The sequence below is a fragment of the Empidonax traillii genome, unplaced genomic scaffold (genome assembly GCF_003031625.1).
Source record: "Empidonax traillii isolate 1590-97213 ecotype Southwest subspecies unplaced genomic scaffold, ASM303162v1 scaffold365:size559728, whole genome shotgun sequence".
NCBI lineage: Eukaryota > Metazoa > Chordata > Aves > Passeriformes > Tyrannidae > Empidonax > Empidonax traillii.
Genome location: NW_020955558.1, coordinates 455,332 through 468,783, shown reverse-complemented (window position 1 = coordinate 468,783; position 13,452 = coordinate 455,332). Strand labels below are relative to the sequence as shown.

Below are 13,452 nucleotides of genomic sequence, written 5' to 3'. Positions count from 1 at the left end.
GAGGCCTGTAAGAAAGATGGGGACAGACTTTTTAGCAGGGCCTGTTGCAATAGGACAAGGGTTAATGGTTTTAAACTGTAATAGAGCAGATTTAGACTAGATATAAAAAAGAAGTTTTTTATGATGAGGGTGGTGAGACACTGGAACTAGATGCCCTGAAAGGTGGTAGATGCCCCATCCCTGGAAACATTTATGGTCAGATTGGACTGGGCTCAGAACAACCTGATGTTGTTGAAGCTTTTTGCAGAATGGGCTCTGGACTAGATGACCTTCCAAGGTCCCTTCCAACCTGAACTGTTCTATGACTCTAAGAATTGGCTGGCTGAGGCAAGCCAGATGTGATGCACATGACAAATGAAAAGATGAAAGTTTGTGGACCCATTTGGACCACTGTCCCCTGTGACAAGTCTTTAAACAAGAACTTCAGTCACCTTATTTCAAAAATTATGGGAATAGGTGTCAAGAAACCCCAAAGACTGAAGCATAACCTTTGCCCATAGAATCATGTCTTTATACTTTTTTTTTAATATGACTGAGTTTTCTAGTGTATATTAGTGAGATTGTCATTTAGGGTAGAAAGTAATTCTTTCACAGAAGAGTTTTCCAGTTGTCTTCTGGTTTCTTTAAAATTATTTCTTTGAATGATATGATTAATGTAATTTCTTTCTCAAATTTTTGGGGAAAGTAATGATGGAAGTAGATTTGACTTATAAGCTGAGTGAGAAATGCTCTTTTTACTTTCTCTCAGTAGAGACTGTTTTCTTTTACTCCCTGTATAAACAAGTAAATTAATAAAATTCTCATGCACCATCAAATGCAAATATGTGTAAGCTTATTGGGGTAAATAGAAAAACAAAACAAAATTGTAGTATTATAAAATAGCAGTTGGTGACTTTGATTTGTGATTAGGAGTTTGGATAGGTCTTCTCTGTTATATTTTAAAGTAAACAGAAAAGATGCAGCACTGCACCTGAATGTTTACTGTAAATGGTTTGTGTGAGATGCATCTCATCAACTGATTTGAACATTATGGCTGTGAAAGTCATGAGATGCTGCATAGCAAAATCTAACATCAGCGGACACAAATATCTCTTTGGTTTCCATATTCCATATTTATGCATAAGCAATAGATAAAAAGTCATTCTTGGAATCTACTCTGATATAAATCTTCTGTGATTTCAAGTTAATAGAAATACACAGTTACTTTCTGCCCTTATAGTCAAAGTTATAGAGGAGACTTTCAAAAGTGGTGCACATTGGTTTCTCTTCCTGTGCTGAAAGTTTTAGATTAAATTCCTATTGATACTGACAAGATGGGAAGCAAACCAGTGCTAAGTGTGTTGGGGAACTTTTACTGTGTAAGAACTCCAAAGAACTGGCTGGTGAATGATTTCAAAAGTAAATTCTGTATGAATCTGCATAGATTTCAATAACTGAGTGCATAGTAGGAGAAAGGTAACAGTTCTGTGGTTAAAATGGAAAAGCAGAAGTTTTAGTTACTAGGGAAGTTATGAAAATAATTCATTTCAGAAAGAATTAGATGATAAACATCTAGTAGATCTGACCTAAGTCAAATATATCTGATTTTTCAGCAAACCAAAAGACTGTGACAGCCAGTACAGATCAAATTGAACAAAGTGCTATGCTTTCCATCTATTAGTCCTTTAATCTGAAGTAATTTCAAAATGAAAGCTTTTTAAATGGGAAGAAAATCAGAAATATGTCATTTTGAATACAATGAAAGGAAAGAATTAATTTGCTTATTTTCAATCCAAGAATTTCAGCCCTATATAACTGTTTTGATTGACTATAATGTGCATCTTTTTCCACAGAAGTTGTTGGCCAAAGTGTATTTCCAAATCTGTGCAGTCTTGACTCCCTTGGCTTGTGTAAAAATTGCGTGATACAATCCCTAAACCAAGAACTCTCTCTTTCCAGGATCTCCTTTCAGAGTGCAATCAAGCACAGCAGTCTCCAGGACAGGTTTATTATTTATATGATCAAAAGCTATTCTTCCTGTTGAAATCAAAATTTGTTTTTTTGAAAGCAGATGACCAAGACTGAATTCAAAGCTTGCATTTCTTTGACAGTCCTCAAAACACTGAGAATGGGATTTATGTCAAAGATTAGAGCACTTATATGTAGGTATCTACCTGTACACATTTATTTGTGAGCACAGTGCCATTTCCCATTCTATTCAGTGAAGTTTTAGGGCTTATCAGGCTGCTGTCCCACAGTCAGATCCCAGAAGCTTTTTAGTCTCCAAATACATCATGAAGTCAACAGATTTGACACTTGACTTTTGGGATGTATGTCTGTATGAAGGGAGTCTAGAGAAACATGAGATACTACAGGCATTTCAAATGTCTCTAGATACCTGACTGGGGACAAATGAGTCAAATCCCTTGTTAGTGCCACTCTAGAAATTTATTTGGCTTACCCTAAAGTAGTCACACCTATTTTGGCAGCTGCTGGTGTTTAGCTGCCTGCATATGCTGGCCAAATCTCCAATGCCAATATGAGTTTTGAAACCTAATTCATGTATGGACACCTACAGATAGGTTTCTTAACCCGTGATCTGACTCTCACTTTGTCTGTCTGTCACCCCCAAAATAGGACTTCAAATTTTTTTAAGAATTTTATTTTCCTATGGTCTTTGGTGGCACAACTTATTATTTTATTTTTCAGACTATAATATATTTTCATCTTGATACGTGACACCCATTTGTATTCTTATCATATATTCATTACAAAAATCTGTATTACACTGAAACTAGGAGCTTGAAGTAAGGGCTATTAAGTTATGAAAAATACGTGCCTCAAAATTATTAGGATTTTTCCCCAGATAAGCATAAGAATCAGTAAAAATCCTCTATTTCCTTAGTTACCTCTTGTTACCCAGCATATTTTTGAGAATGCATAAATTGCAATAATGGTTCTATGGTGCTGGTGATAGTTGCACACATGTTTTATTCAGTAGGCTCCAGACACATTATACTCTGTATGGTTTCACTGGTAGTCCTCTGCACAAAAGTTCAAGGCTGGCTGACGGTGCAGTTTGATGTACTGATCTTTAGCAATAGCTGTAGTAGTGGAACACCTTAATAAATGCTGTTCAAGGCCAGTTTTCAAGGCTGAACATTATCACCTAGTATCTTTGATCACAGTGGTGGCAAATATTTGCATAGTACTTGCATGTGGATTCAGTCTGTTGTATTTTATTTACAGAGTAACTGTTGGGAATAGGGACTGTCTGAGGTCTACTCTGAAAATTGAGGTTCGTGGTTTCCACAAAACCATGCTCTTACAGAGATGTCCTCCTTGTCTTCTGACTCCATCCTATCATATTTCCTGAGAGTCACCCTGTCTGTCACTCCTTCCTTAACCTTTTGTTCTCCCTCACTCTTTTGTTACCTAATGCAAGCTTACTTCACTGGTGTTTATGTCATGTTCCTTTCTTGCTTCACAGCTTGCTGAACGCATATCGAAAACCACATTCTGGAGCATGCTTTCAAGTGCTGTTCTGGCTTCCCCAATTGAATTCATATTTGCTTTACTCAAGGGACGCTGTTTCACAATGTCTTTAGTCAGGTCAAGACTCAAAATCAGTACCTCATCCTCACCCTTTGTCACCCATCATTAATCTCTGTCATTGTCAGTGGTATTCCTCTTCAAATGTTGTCTTGGCTTCTGCGTAACTGCTGATAAGATATAGCCTTTCCTAGCCATTCTCCTAATAAAGCATTCACCCAAGTGTTTCCTCCCTGCACTGTAGCAATTTTCCAGTGTTCTCCTCTCCTGCTACATCCATTCATATTTTTGCTGCAAAGGGTGTTTATCTTATGCTGCCATCCCTCCTTTCTTTCTACCTTGTCCTGCATCCTTTATAGTAAAAAAGATAGACTATGTTTTTTGGTTTTTTCTTTCACTACCAAGGAGCTTCATAACTTAATCCTCACCTATCTGCCGTCTGATATTAACTGTCTAGTTCTCATGTTTCAGATCTGACCAGATCAAGATGCTTGGTGTCAGTGATAAACTTGACCTTAACCAACCTGTTGGTCTCTTCAGGCCACTAGCTGACATGCTGGCAATGCTTTCTCATTGTTTCCTTGCCCTCTTCTAGATGGATTGGTTTCACCTTGTCTTTTCCTTAGATTGTGACATCCTTGGGAGAAGCACGGGTGTTTTGTTCTGTGTTTGTACAATTCTTATGACAAGTCCTGATCTGTGTGGAAATAATATCAATAATAGATAACAATAGTAAAAACATTCTTAGCAGGGAAGGCCAGGGAATAAGGGTGTAATTTGTGCCACCAGCTAGCTTTAGTAACCACTCATGGGGCCCTCCAGCCCTTGCTCTGTGTGTGTGGAGCCTTAGCAGGCAGCTGGAGTCTTCTGAATTGCAGCCTGGCTACTACCTTTTGGCATTTCTGTTCCTTCAGGGGGAACCTCATGTCAGCCATCTGTTTAGCCAGGTCTGCTGTGTCTAAATAATACATCTAAGAAGCTAATGTACCAAGAGTATGAGGGACACTGAACAGAACTCATGTGATTGACTATGCATTGCATTGTTAATGGCTTCCCCTGTTGTTTTTAACATCAGCTTTTAATCATCATAAGGATATTATTTCTTGTTCCAAGATCTTATATCAAAGAAATAAAATAGCCATGAAATGAGTCAGTTCGGTGTGGAGGGTATATTTTTAGAAAGCCCCCCCTTGACTGTTTGCCTTTCCTGAGGGTTTGCTTACTTGGGCAGAGCAGTGGAGCTGAAATGTCGCATAAAGCAGAGAGGAAGTCTTTGCCTCTGTAAGGAGCAATTATCTTTAAAGAAGGGAGCAGAGCTGAGGTCACTGCAGTTCAGAAAGACCCAGTTCCCCTCTTGCCTGCTGATGCAACCCTTTGGCCCATGTTCCTCACCCCATGCTTCAAACCAGCCATGCAAGCTTGTTGGGATGAGGAACAGAGATTTCATAGGCACAAAATGTTCATATCTGTCTGCAAATCCCTTGCAGGCTCTGGTTTACCTTCAGAGTCCAGATGTCTGTATGGAGCACAGGCTGAGATGAGATGGGGTCCGGCACTGTTTTCTCTGTAAACAGTGAGAGGTGAGACTGGCCATGGCACAGCTGGCACAGGCACAGGCACACCACAGGGGCAGCAGCAAGGACTGTCCCTGTGCTCCCACCAGCCAGCACGCCACACAGGGTGCTTACCTGCAGCTAACACGAGGACAGAGGCCTCCCAAAGCCCTCCAGAACCTGAAAGAAAGCCAGTTGTTTTCTTGAAATGTGCTGAACAATTGTAGTTTGAGCACCTCTGAGAGCAAACCTATTACCTAGGAGCCTTACACAGATCCCAAGGAAGCTCCACTTATGCTTACCAAAACCCTGGGTTAAGTGGACCTCTTGCCATACATAGGGCGATATGACCTCTAGCTAGACTTTTTCCAGTCAATGGTATTTAATGACCTTTTTATGGGTGCTTGTATGTTTCAAGTCAGCAGTTACTGGGGGCTAATCCCCTTCCAATTGTCTATTACACAAAAATGTTACTGAGAAATAATTACATAGCCCGTCACACCGAAGAGTGCTCAAAACAAGAGTGATTGAGTCAGCCAAGATTTTTCAATCCTTCAAAATCTCTATGGGATACTGCTATCTGATGAGACAAATTTCAGAAATTACTGTTATCCTTAAAAAGATAATTGGGGTCTGCAGTATCCTATTTATAGGTGAATTAAGTAAAATTAAGTTTTCATTTCAAAAATCTGTGGCTCTTCAGTGAATTGTTCTGAAGTGACCTCTCTCTCCTTTCATGACACGTGGGCCACTGAAGATCACTTGATTTGAAATGTGTCCCACAGAGTTGTCTGTCTTGGCAGAAAACAAATTAAAGTCAACAACAGTTAGCAAGCTGGGTATTTACTCTGATAGCAGTCCATTTAATAGTATGTAACCTTTTTATTATTTAATTCTAGGGTTATTAGGAGGCAAGGACTGCTTTTACCACCAAACCCCCTGTATGAAGCTAGGCATAATTATGATCTAGCCTTGTCTGTTTTCTAATGAGAGCAGATCATAGAATCATAGAAAAGTTTGGTTGGAAGGGACCTTTACAGGTCATACACTTCAAAACCCTGCAGTGAGCAGGGGCATCAGAAGATCTTGACCCTATCTTCAGCCTGCTGACATGCAACTGTAGCACTCTGTGCAGTTCATAAATGACAAAAAACTAATTATGCTGCTACAACTCTCTGTTTATGACAAGATGATAAACCACAACTTTTGGAGCACTCTATCATCAACTAAGGCATAGTTATCACTAAAATTCATTTAATGCTTTCAGAAAAATTGTCCCATGACTTTTCTTCTTTTTGCTTCCTCTTTCATTTCATCAGAAGCTTGCAGGAAAGGTCTCATCATGTAAATAAAGTTTATTCTGATGTTTCTAAAGTAAAATACAAAAACAATTGAAGAACTTTAGGCAGGGCTTGAAAATCTTTGTTCAGAACCACTGTTGACAGGTGGAAGAGTGGCTACCTGAACTGTCAGCTCTTTTACTGGGTTTGTACAGTTCTGCTTCTTCTTGAACCCAAAAGTACTGTAATTTTGACTGAGGAGAGCAGCACTTTGCATGCAGCTTTGACCCTCAGCCCATCAGGATCCATAGACCAGGATGTCCAACAGCTGTGGTTTCAGAAACGTAAAACTGTCTTGTTTTCTGACAAAGTGTCTTGTTTCACTGGTAAGGTCATCATGACACCTCCAAGAACTCCATGATCAGTAAAGATTTTTTTTAGCCTGAAAACTGTAAAACATTTTCACTACCTAGGTCTGTTCAGCCAAAATGCCTCCTGCTGGATTAGGAGCCAGCTGCCCTCACTCAGCTGGCTATGTCTTGCTCATAATCCCAAAATCACTCTGCAGAGGCACCTGACTAGCCCAGTGCTGAACTCATTTGGGTCCCAAAAAATCTGTGCATTTAAACTTCTTGATATGGCTAATCCATGATAGGTTTTTGTGTTCTCCAGGATGTACTCTTCGCTCTTTACAGAACAACTACAAGGTTAGAGTTGTCCCTTGGGTTGTGGGAGAGACTGGACTCAGTAACCTCCTCTTCCTCAGGGCCTTCAAGCCCATGTTGAAATTGAATCTCTCCTCAGCTAAGAGAGCCCTTGAGCTATAAGGGCACTGTCAGGGTGCCATACAAACCATCCTGTTGAATCTCTTACATTTTTTCAGAGAAAACAGGCTACAGATTCCCTGGGAAAAGGAGTGAATGCCTGAGCTAACCTAATGGCTAGGGGGCTCACCTGGGGGGTGAGATCTTTGCCCCCTTCTGCCTATATCTCTTTATGCGTTTTACCTAATAAAGTATTTATTGTGAAATACTCACACAGCCCACAGTTGCCTGCTTTCCACCAGCCTTCTAAAATAGAAAATAGCTATTTTTCTAATTGCTCTTTTGGTCTTAAGCATTACTTTTTTGTTCTCCTAAGAAAAGGACTCCTTTTAGGAGAGGCAGCAAAGAGAATTGCCCTGTTATAACCCTGTGGTGTTGTGACACTGACAAGGCAGATGACTATTGATTGCTGAAGTATTTGATTACATTAGCTGAAGCATAGTGCCACAGACTTTGTACTCTTTCTTTTCTCCCCTCACTTGCATCTGTGTGATCCCAGTAACAGGGTTAACTGAGGTTAGCAAATTAGCAGCCATGGCAGCAAACAAAAAAATACTTGTATATAGGCCAATATTAAAAAAAAAAAAAAAAAAAAAAAAAAAAAAAAAAAAAAAAAAAAAAAAAAAAAAAAAAAAAAAAAAAAAAAAAAAAAAAAAAAAAAAAAAAAAAAAAAAAAAAGAAGAAGAAGAAGAAAATCCCTATCCAAGCTGTTCATCTGCATGTCTTTTTTCACAATCTGGAAGCATACTCAGGGGCTTATGCTGGATCTTTTCATCTGCACAACACTAGGCTAAACATTAAAGACTGTCAGTGTGCCACTGAGTCCCCCAAAGATATGCTGGATACTCCTCACAGAGTTACAGAGGTCCAGAACCAGCAGAAAGAGCTGACTGCCACTGTTGTATACACTCAATATCAATCCACTGGTTATGTCCAGCCATCCATGGAGAATGCTACCCCAGCAACAGAGGCATGGTGGCAGGCTGAGTGGTGAGGACCATATTCCCATGGGAATTTGGGCAGGAACACTTGAGCCATCCCTGCAGGACACTGTTTGACAACAGTGCTAGTTTCTGCCAACTTACTACAATTCTGCAGTTAAGTCAGTAGCCTGTCCACAACGTTCAGAACTTGACTTTAATCTGTGGTGTGAATCCTGTGGTGGTTTTACCTTCCCCTGAGTTCTCTACTGTTGGTATTCCCTTGGTGTGTGAGCCAGCTCAGGCAGGACACAGGAAGACAACCACAAAACCGTGGACAAAATGCAAAGACAATTTGGTTTTGTTAAAGCCAAACTGTGAGTTTTCTAGCTGTTATCCTTCTGATACTCTCCCTGATCCTACTGATGGGGGAGCGAGCAAGTGGCTGTGTGGTGCTTGGCTGCTGGCTGTGGTTAAACCACAACCCTTACCAGTGGGGGGATCCCTAAAGCAGCACCCAGGCAGAGGCCCACAGGCAGGGATGGAGGCACCACAGAGCTCGATGCGTGCTAGGGAATCACCAAAGCTGCTCTTTTCACTTGTACAGCAGGGATGTGTGTAGGTGTAGTTTACCACCATTTGGTCTTTCCCACAGCAGGGCAGGAATCTCAAGCACGTTCAATAGGGTGCCTCTAAACCTGTCACAGGCCTGTGTTATCTAAACACTGATGCTGTTTGACACAAAAGGCTAAACAATGATTAGTATGATGTGTGTGGGTTTTGACGCCCCAGCTGCAAGCCACTTGAACGTGTTCACAGTGCTCCTCACCAGTCTTCCGTTATTTTTCCACACTTGGGAAGGTGAAAGTCAGATCATCCCCAAGAGCTACTGGATGCTTCAGTTTCTCACAGACCAAAGGAACTGAAAAAATCCCAAACATCAAATCACAATCAGAAAAATCTGGAGCAGTCAGTTTGAAGGAGACAATGGGACATAGTACAAAGCTTAATTTTCCAGGGAAACTAGAATTAGTTTAGCTGTCGTCTTATCATTTTTTCTGCTGTTTCAATTCTCTTCACGGAAGTGTATTTTGCTTAAAACATTGCGTAGCCTTGCTACCCTCAAAAACTGTTGTTTTAAGCAGGATTTGTTTAAGAAAGGGCAAGTAGATACTATAATGATAATAACATATTGCAGGGCATATGTAATGATGATGTCAGGCTTGCATGCAGTCTCCAAATCAGACCTAGCTTACACTGAATGTATGGAAATAAGCTGTACTGAATACTTGCCTTACCAAGAGAACCAAAGTAATAATTCAAAACCCTTTGCATTCTTTGTAACAGTTTAATATTATACATATTGCAAATGGAAATGGTGTTCTCTGTTCTCCTTTGAAAATGAAAAAAATATTGAATAAAATTAAAAAGACAACACACAGATAAACAATCACATACTGCAAACTCTTTTTATTCTCTTTTGATATTTAGCACAGCGGATAGTGAGAAGAGAAACTAATAGATAATTTAGAGCAGTTCTAGGAATCAATCCAAAATTCTAGGAAGAGCTCTATCAACTAGCCTGGATGTCTTGCCAGAATATGAAATTTGAAAATGTGTAATAGCCCTGTATCTCCTCGGCTTACTTTTGAGTCAAGGACAAAAGTTCAGACCATAAGCCCTTAGAAACACACAAAACTAGGATAACCACGTTTTAAGTCCATTTGTTCTTTTCATCAGCAGCTGATAAGAAAGCTATCTCTTTCGGCCTGAAGACATTTCACTAAAAAATGGACTTTCGTGACAAACATGTATCTGTCATTTGCAGCAGAGAGGGATGAGGATGTTACAGAGAACCAAATTATACTAACCCTGGAACAATTGTTCTTACGGACATGGCACCACTAAAAATGAAATGCAGGGGCATCCTACCCATGATAGCTTTAATGGAATTAGACTAGGAAGACCTAAGGAGGCTTATGGAAATACAGAGTTTAGGCAATGGGGCAAAAGCCAGACAGAACCACAGGTGAATATAATATGGATATTTATTTATCTCCAGACTGGTGTTTGAGTTGGCTAGTTTGAAACTGGTTTAGGGGCTTTGGTTGAGTGCAGAAATCTTTCACAATATTAAGACATTAAAACAACAAACAGTCTAGAGATGTATTTGGTTCAGCCAATATAATTTATTTTAATACAGTTACAAGTTTCTGAAAATAAGTATAATAAGTATATTACAATGAATATAATAAAAGTCTTGCGGTTTCACTTGAACGTGAACATTTTTGTAGGTTTTCTTCAAGTCTTTTTCTAGTTTTTCATAAAACCATAAAGGTACTTCCCCAAGAAACTCTTCCCTCCCCACTGTGAATCTGCCTTTATATAACAAAAACTTTATTTCACCTGTGGGGAGAACCACCCCCCTCCCCCCAACATTTCAATTATAAAAAAGAAAAGCTTTAACTTATTAGTTAATTAATTAATTAGTTCAATCTTGACAATTATTTTGAATTAGTTGATGAAATTCTAAGTAACTGTGGGAAAGTATTTACTGACAGAAAAAAAAGCTGCTACTATACAGGTGCAATTCAAAATCTTAACTTGCATTTCCAAATGGTTGATTAAGAGGGAGACATTTGCATCAACACAGTGCATTAAACCCACTGCATGTTGGTACCATACTGTTAAACATTTTCCATTAGACTGGCAAATTAGCATCTTCATATAGATTTTCCCCCAAGACTTGAAACATTTCATTTGCATATATACATAAAATGTATATAAAGTATATGTTATATAGTATATTTATATACTACATAGTCTGTATGTGTAATATAAAATATATATTCATAAGCATTTCAGTCTATACCTGAAATCAATATCATTTGATGGCTGCAAAATACCCAGTCCTGCACGGGATTGATCTAGTGAAGGACATTTCACATTGTTGTCCACAAGCTCTATCTCAAAATATGAAAGCATCAAAGTCAGAAATTGTTTAATCTCATGGACAGCAAATAACCTGCCTGGGCATTTTGCTATGCCTGTCCCAAATGGCATGTAGTAATACTTCAGCTTGCGGCCGTTGCGGTAGAAGTCAGTCTTTTCTTCTCCATTCTCATTCAGAAAGCGATCGTATTTGAATGTCTGTAATGAAACACACAAAAGAGTCACGTTGATATTTGAATGCCTCCAAAGACCAGGTAAAGCCACTGAGACACAAAATGCAGGCTGGGAAAGCAGAGCCTCTAGCAAAGAGCATTGTACGGCATGGTGCTGCTTTGGAAAGGGTAGACACTGAGAAGTTCAGTTATGCAGGACATGATCCCAGCTTCTTTGCTGATAACTCTCCTTTTCTTTCCTGACCTCCAAAAATAAAGATTATAACCTGCATCCTTGTCTGTGCAGCAGAACCAGAATTCTCATTCTCTGCCTTTGGGAAAATATTATCCCTATCCTTGTCCTTTTTCAAAGACCCCCGTAATGGTGATCTTCCCTTACTGAGGAAGGCAGTATGTAGAAGACCCTTTGGGCTGGCAGCACATTTTTTTGTTTACACTACAACATGTTTTGCAGAGAGTGCTTGCACTGATTTTATTCTTTTTCTTGCCTACATCTTGAGGTGTAAGAACAGACTGTCTTTTTAAAGGCCTGTTAGCTTCCACCAGAGCTCCGAGTTTAGGGCACTTTGAAAAATACTTACCAAGGGATCAGCGTAGATTTCTGGATCAAAATGCAGCAGCTGAGGATAAAGAGCTACAACATCATCTTTGCGAATGTTGTAAGAATCGTTCTCTAAGTGCAAAGTGAAATCCTCCTTGGCAACTCGGAAAGTCATGGATGCACTCGATAGCCTCATTGCCTCCTTGATGATGCTGTCTGTTGGGAGAGGAAAATGGAAATAGTACGTTCAAGTCCTTGGGGAAAGTCATGCATATTGAAGTATTTCAGACCCATTATCAAACCCTGAATTTATTAGAAGAAATATTTTATTTGTAACTTTTAAAATGCCTAAGAAAGTATCTTTCCCATTTCTTTTTAGCATTTCTATCCCTTCTGCAGATAACACCGAGAACCTAATCCGCTTTCCTCTAGAAAAAATGCTTATAGATGATGCAACAGAATGTTTGAAAGTGAGACACACTGTCATTCTGAGGCAAAGAATGAACCAGTGAAAAATGGAAACATAACAAGAAAAAGAAACAGTGCAGTGAGCAGGATTTTCTAAAACTTTAAGAGGTGCTGCACAGAAACCTGTGCTCAGAAAAAAAGCAATTTGGGTGATTTTTTTGTTTCAATATATACTTTTTCTAAAAAAAAAAAAAAAAAAAAAGTCGTTAAAAGGCTACATTATCAAAACTCTCTGTAACTTCTAAAAAATGTGCTTGCAATCTGAAAAATATTAGGAAGAAAGAAAAGTAATAGTATTAGAAAATACTACATCACAGCGTAAGAATTGGGATATAAACTTTGGCAACACTTTTTTACTTGATCTAAAGACATAACCAAACAAAATATTGTTTGGAATTATCCACAGGTCTCCAATACTGTGTTAGGTAGCTGTGTAGGAGTATTGGGACATGACATTACCCATGAAAAAATGCTATTCAGCTGCATTTTCATACTCTCAGTACCACCTGGAACACCTGGAAGCCTAATTGTGTTGGCTACTGCTAAGGAACATACAGTTTCTTGTACTGTTTCCTTGCTAATTCCATAGCAAGCATTTATATGGTAGTAAATAGAAGACCATGGAAATTGTAGTGTGATTTCTGGTACTCCTGCATAAAATAACCATACCTAGTATTGGCATATTGTCCAGCTGTTTTCGGTTCAAGGAAATACGTTTGCCATCTAAGCTGATGTTCTCTTCGGCACTTTCCAAAACACTTTGCACTTCCTTGGTAGCAGCTCTCATTGCTTCTGGACTCCTAAGATCAAGAGAGCAAAGGGATAACATAATTTACACTTCAGAATGCTTTAAAAAGGTGTTTTGCCATTAAATTTCTTCCCGACTAAAGATTAGTTCGTTAGCTGACAAGTACAACCTTCTGAAATGAAAATGTTGTAGCAAAAGGCTGCAGTTCCCCTTTTTCATGTCACAGAACTGATGTGTGTAACTCGGGTAATAAACAGTAATGTCACTAAAAAGCAATGCCAAGAATAAGAAATAAACCAACCACTTGTAGCTTAGGAAATAGCCCTGTTGCAGTTAGAAAGTTTCAGAACAGGGTTACAGATCAGTTTTATAACATCATTTATGTTGGCTGGTGTGGCTATATTCTATCTTCCCAATACTGAAAGCCCACATAGTCTCTTTCACTGTCTAAACTTTCTCAGA

General features: G+C 39.0%; 1 protein-coding gene across 1 annotated transcript in view; it reads right to left on the bottom strand.

Moving 5' to 3' along the window:
• Positions 1-10,277: 10,277 nt before the first annotated feature.
• LOC114061871 (cholesterol 7-alpha-monooxygenase) overlaps positions 10,278-13,452 on the bottom strand; it is a 7,337-nt gene continuing 4,162 nt past the window's right edge. The window contains exons 4-6 of the mRNA XM_027892740.1: positions 12,912-13,042; positions 11,815-11,990; positions 10,278-11,258 (exon numbers count right to left, since the gene is read on the bottom strand). Coding sequence (XP_027748541.1) covers positions 10,959-11,258; positions 11,815-11,990; positions 12,912-13,042 — 607 coding nt within the window. The 3' untranslated portion in view covers positions 10,278-10,958. The remainder of the gene's footprint in view (positions 11,259-11,814; positions 11,991-12,911; positions 13,043-13,452) is intronic.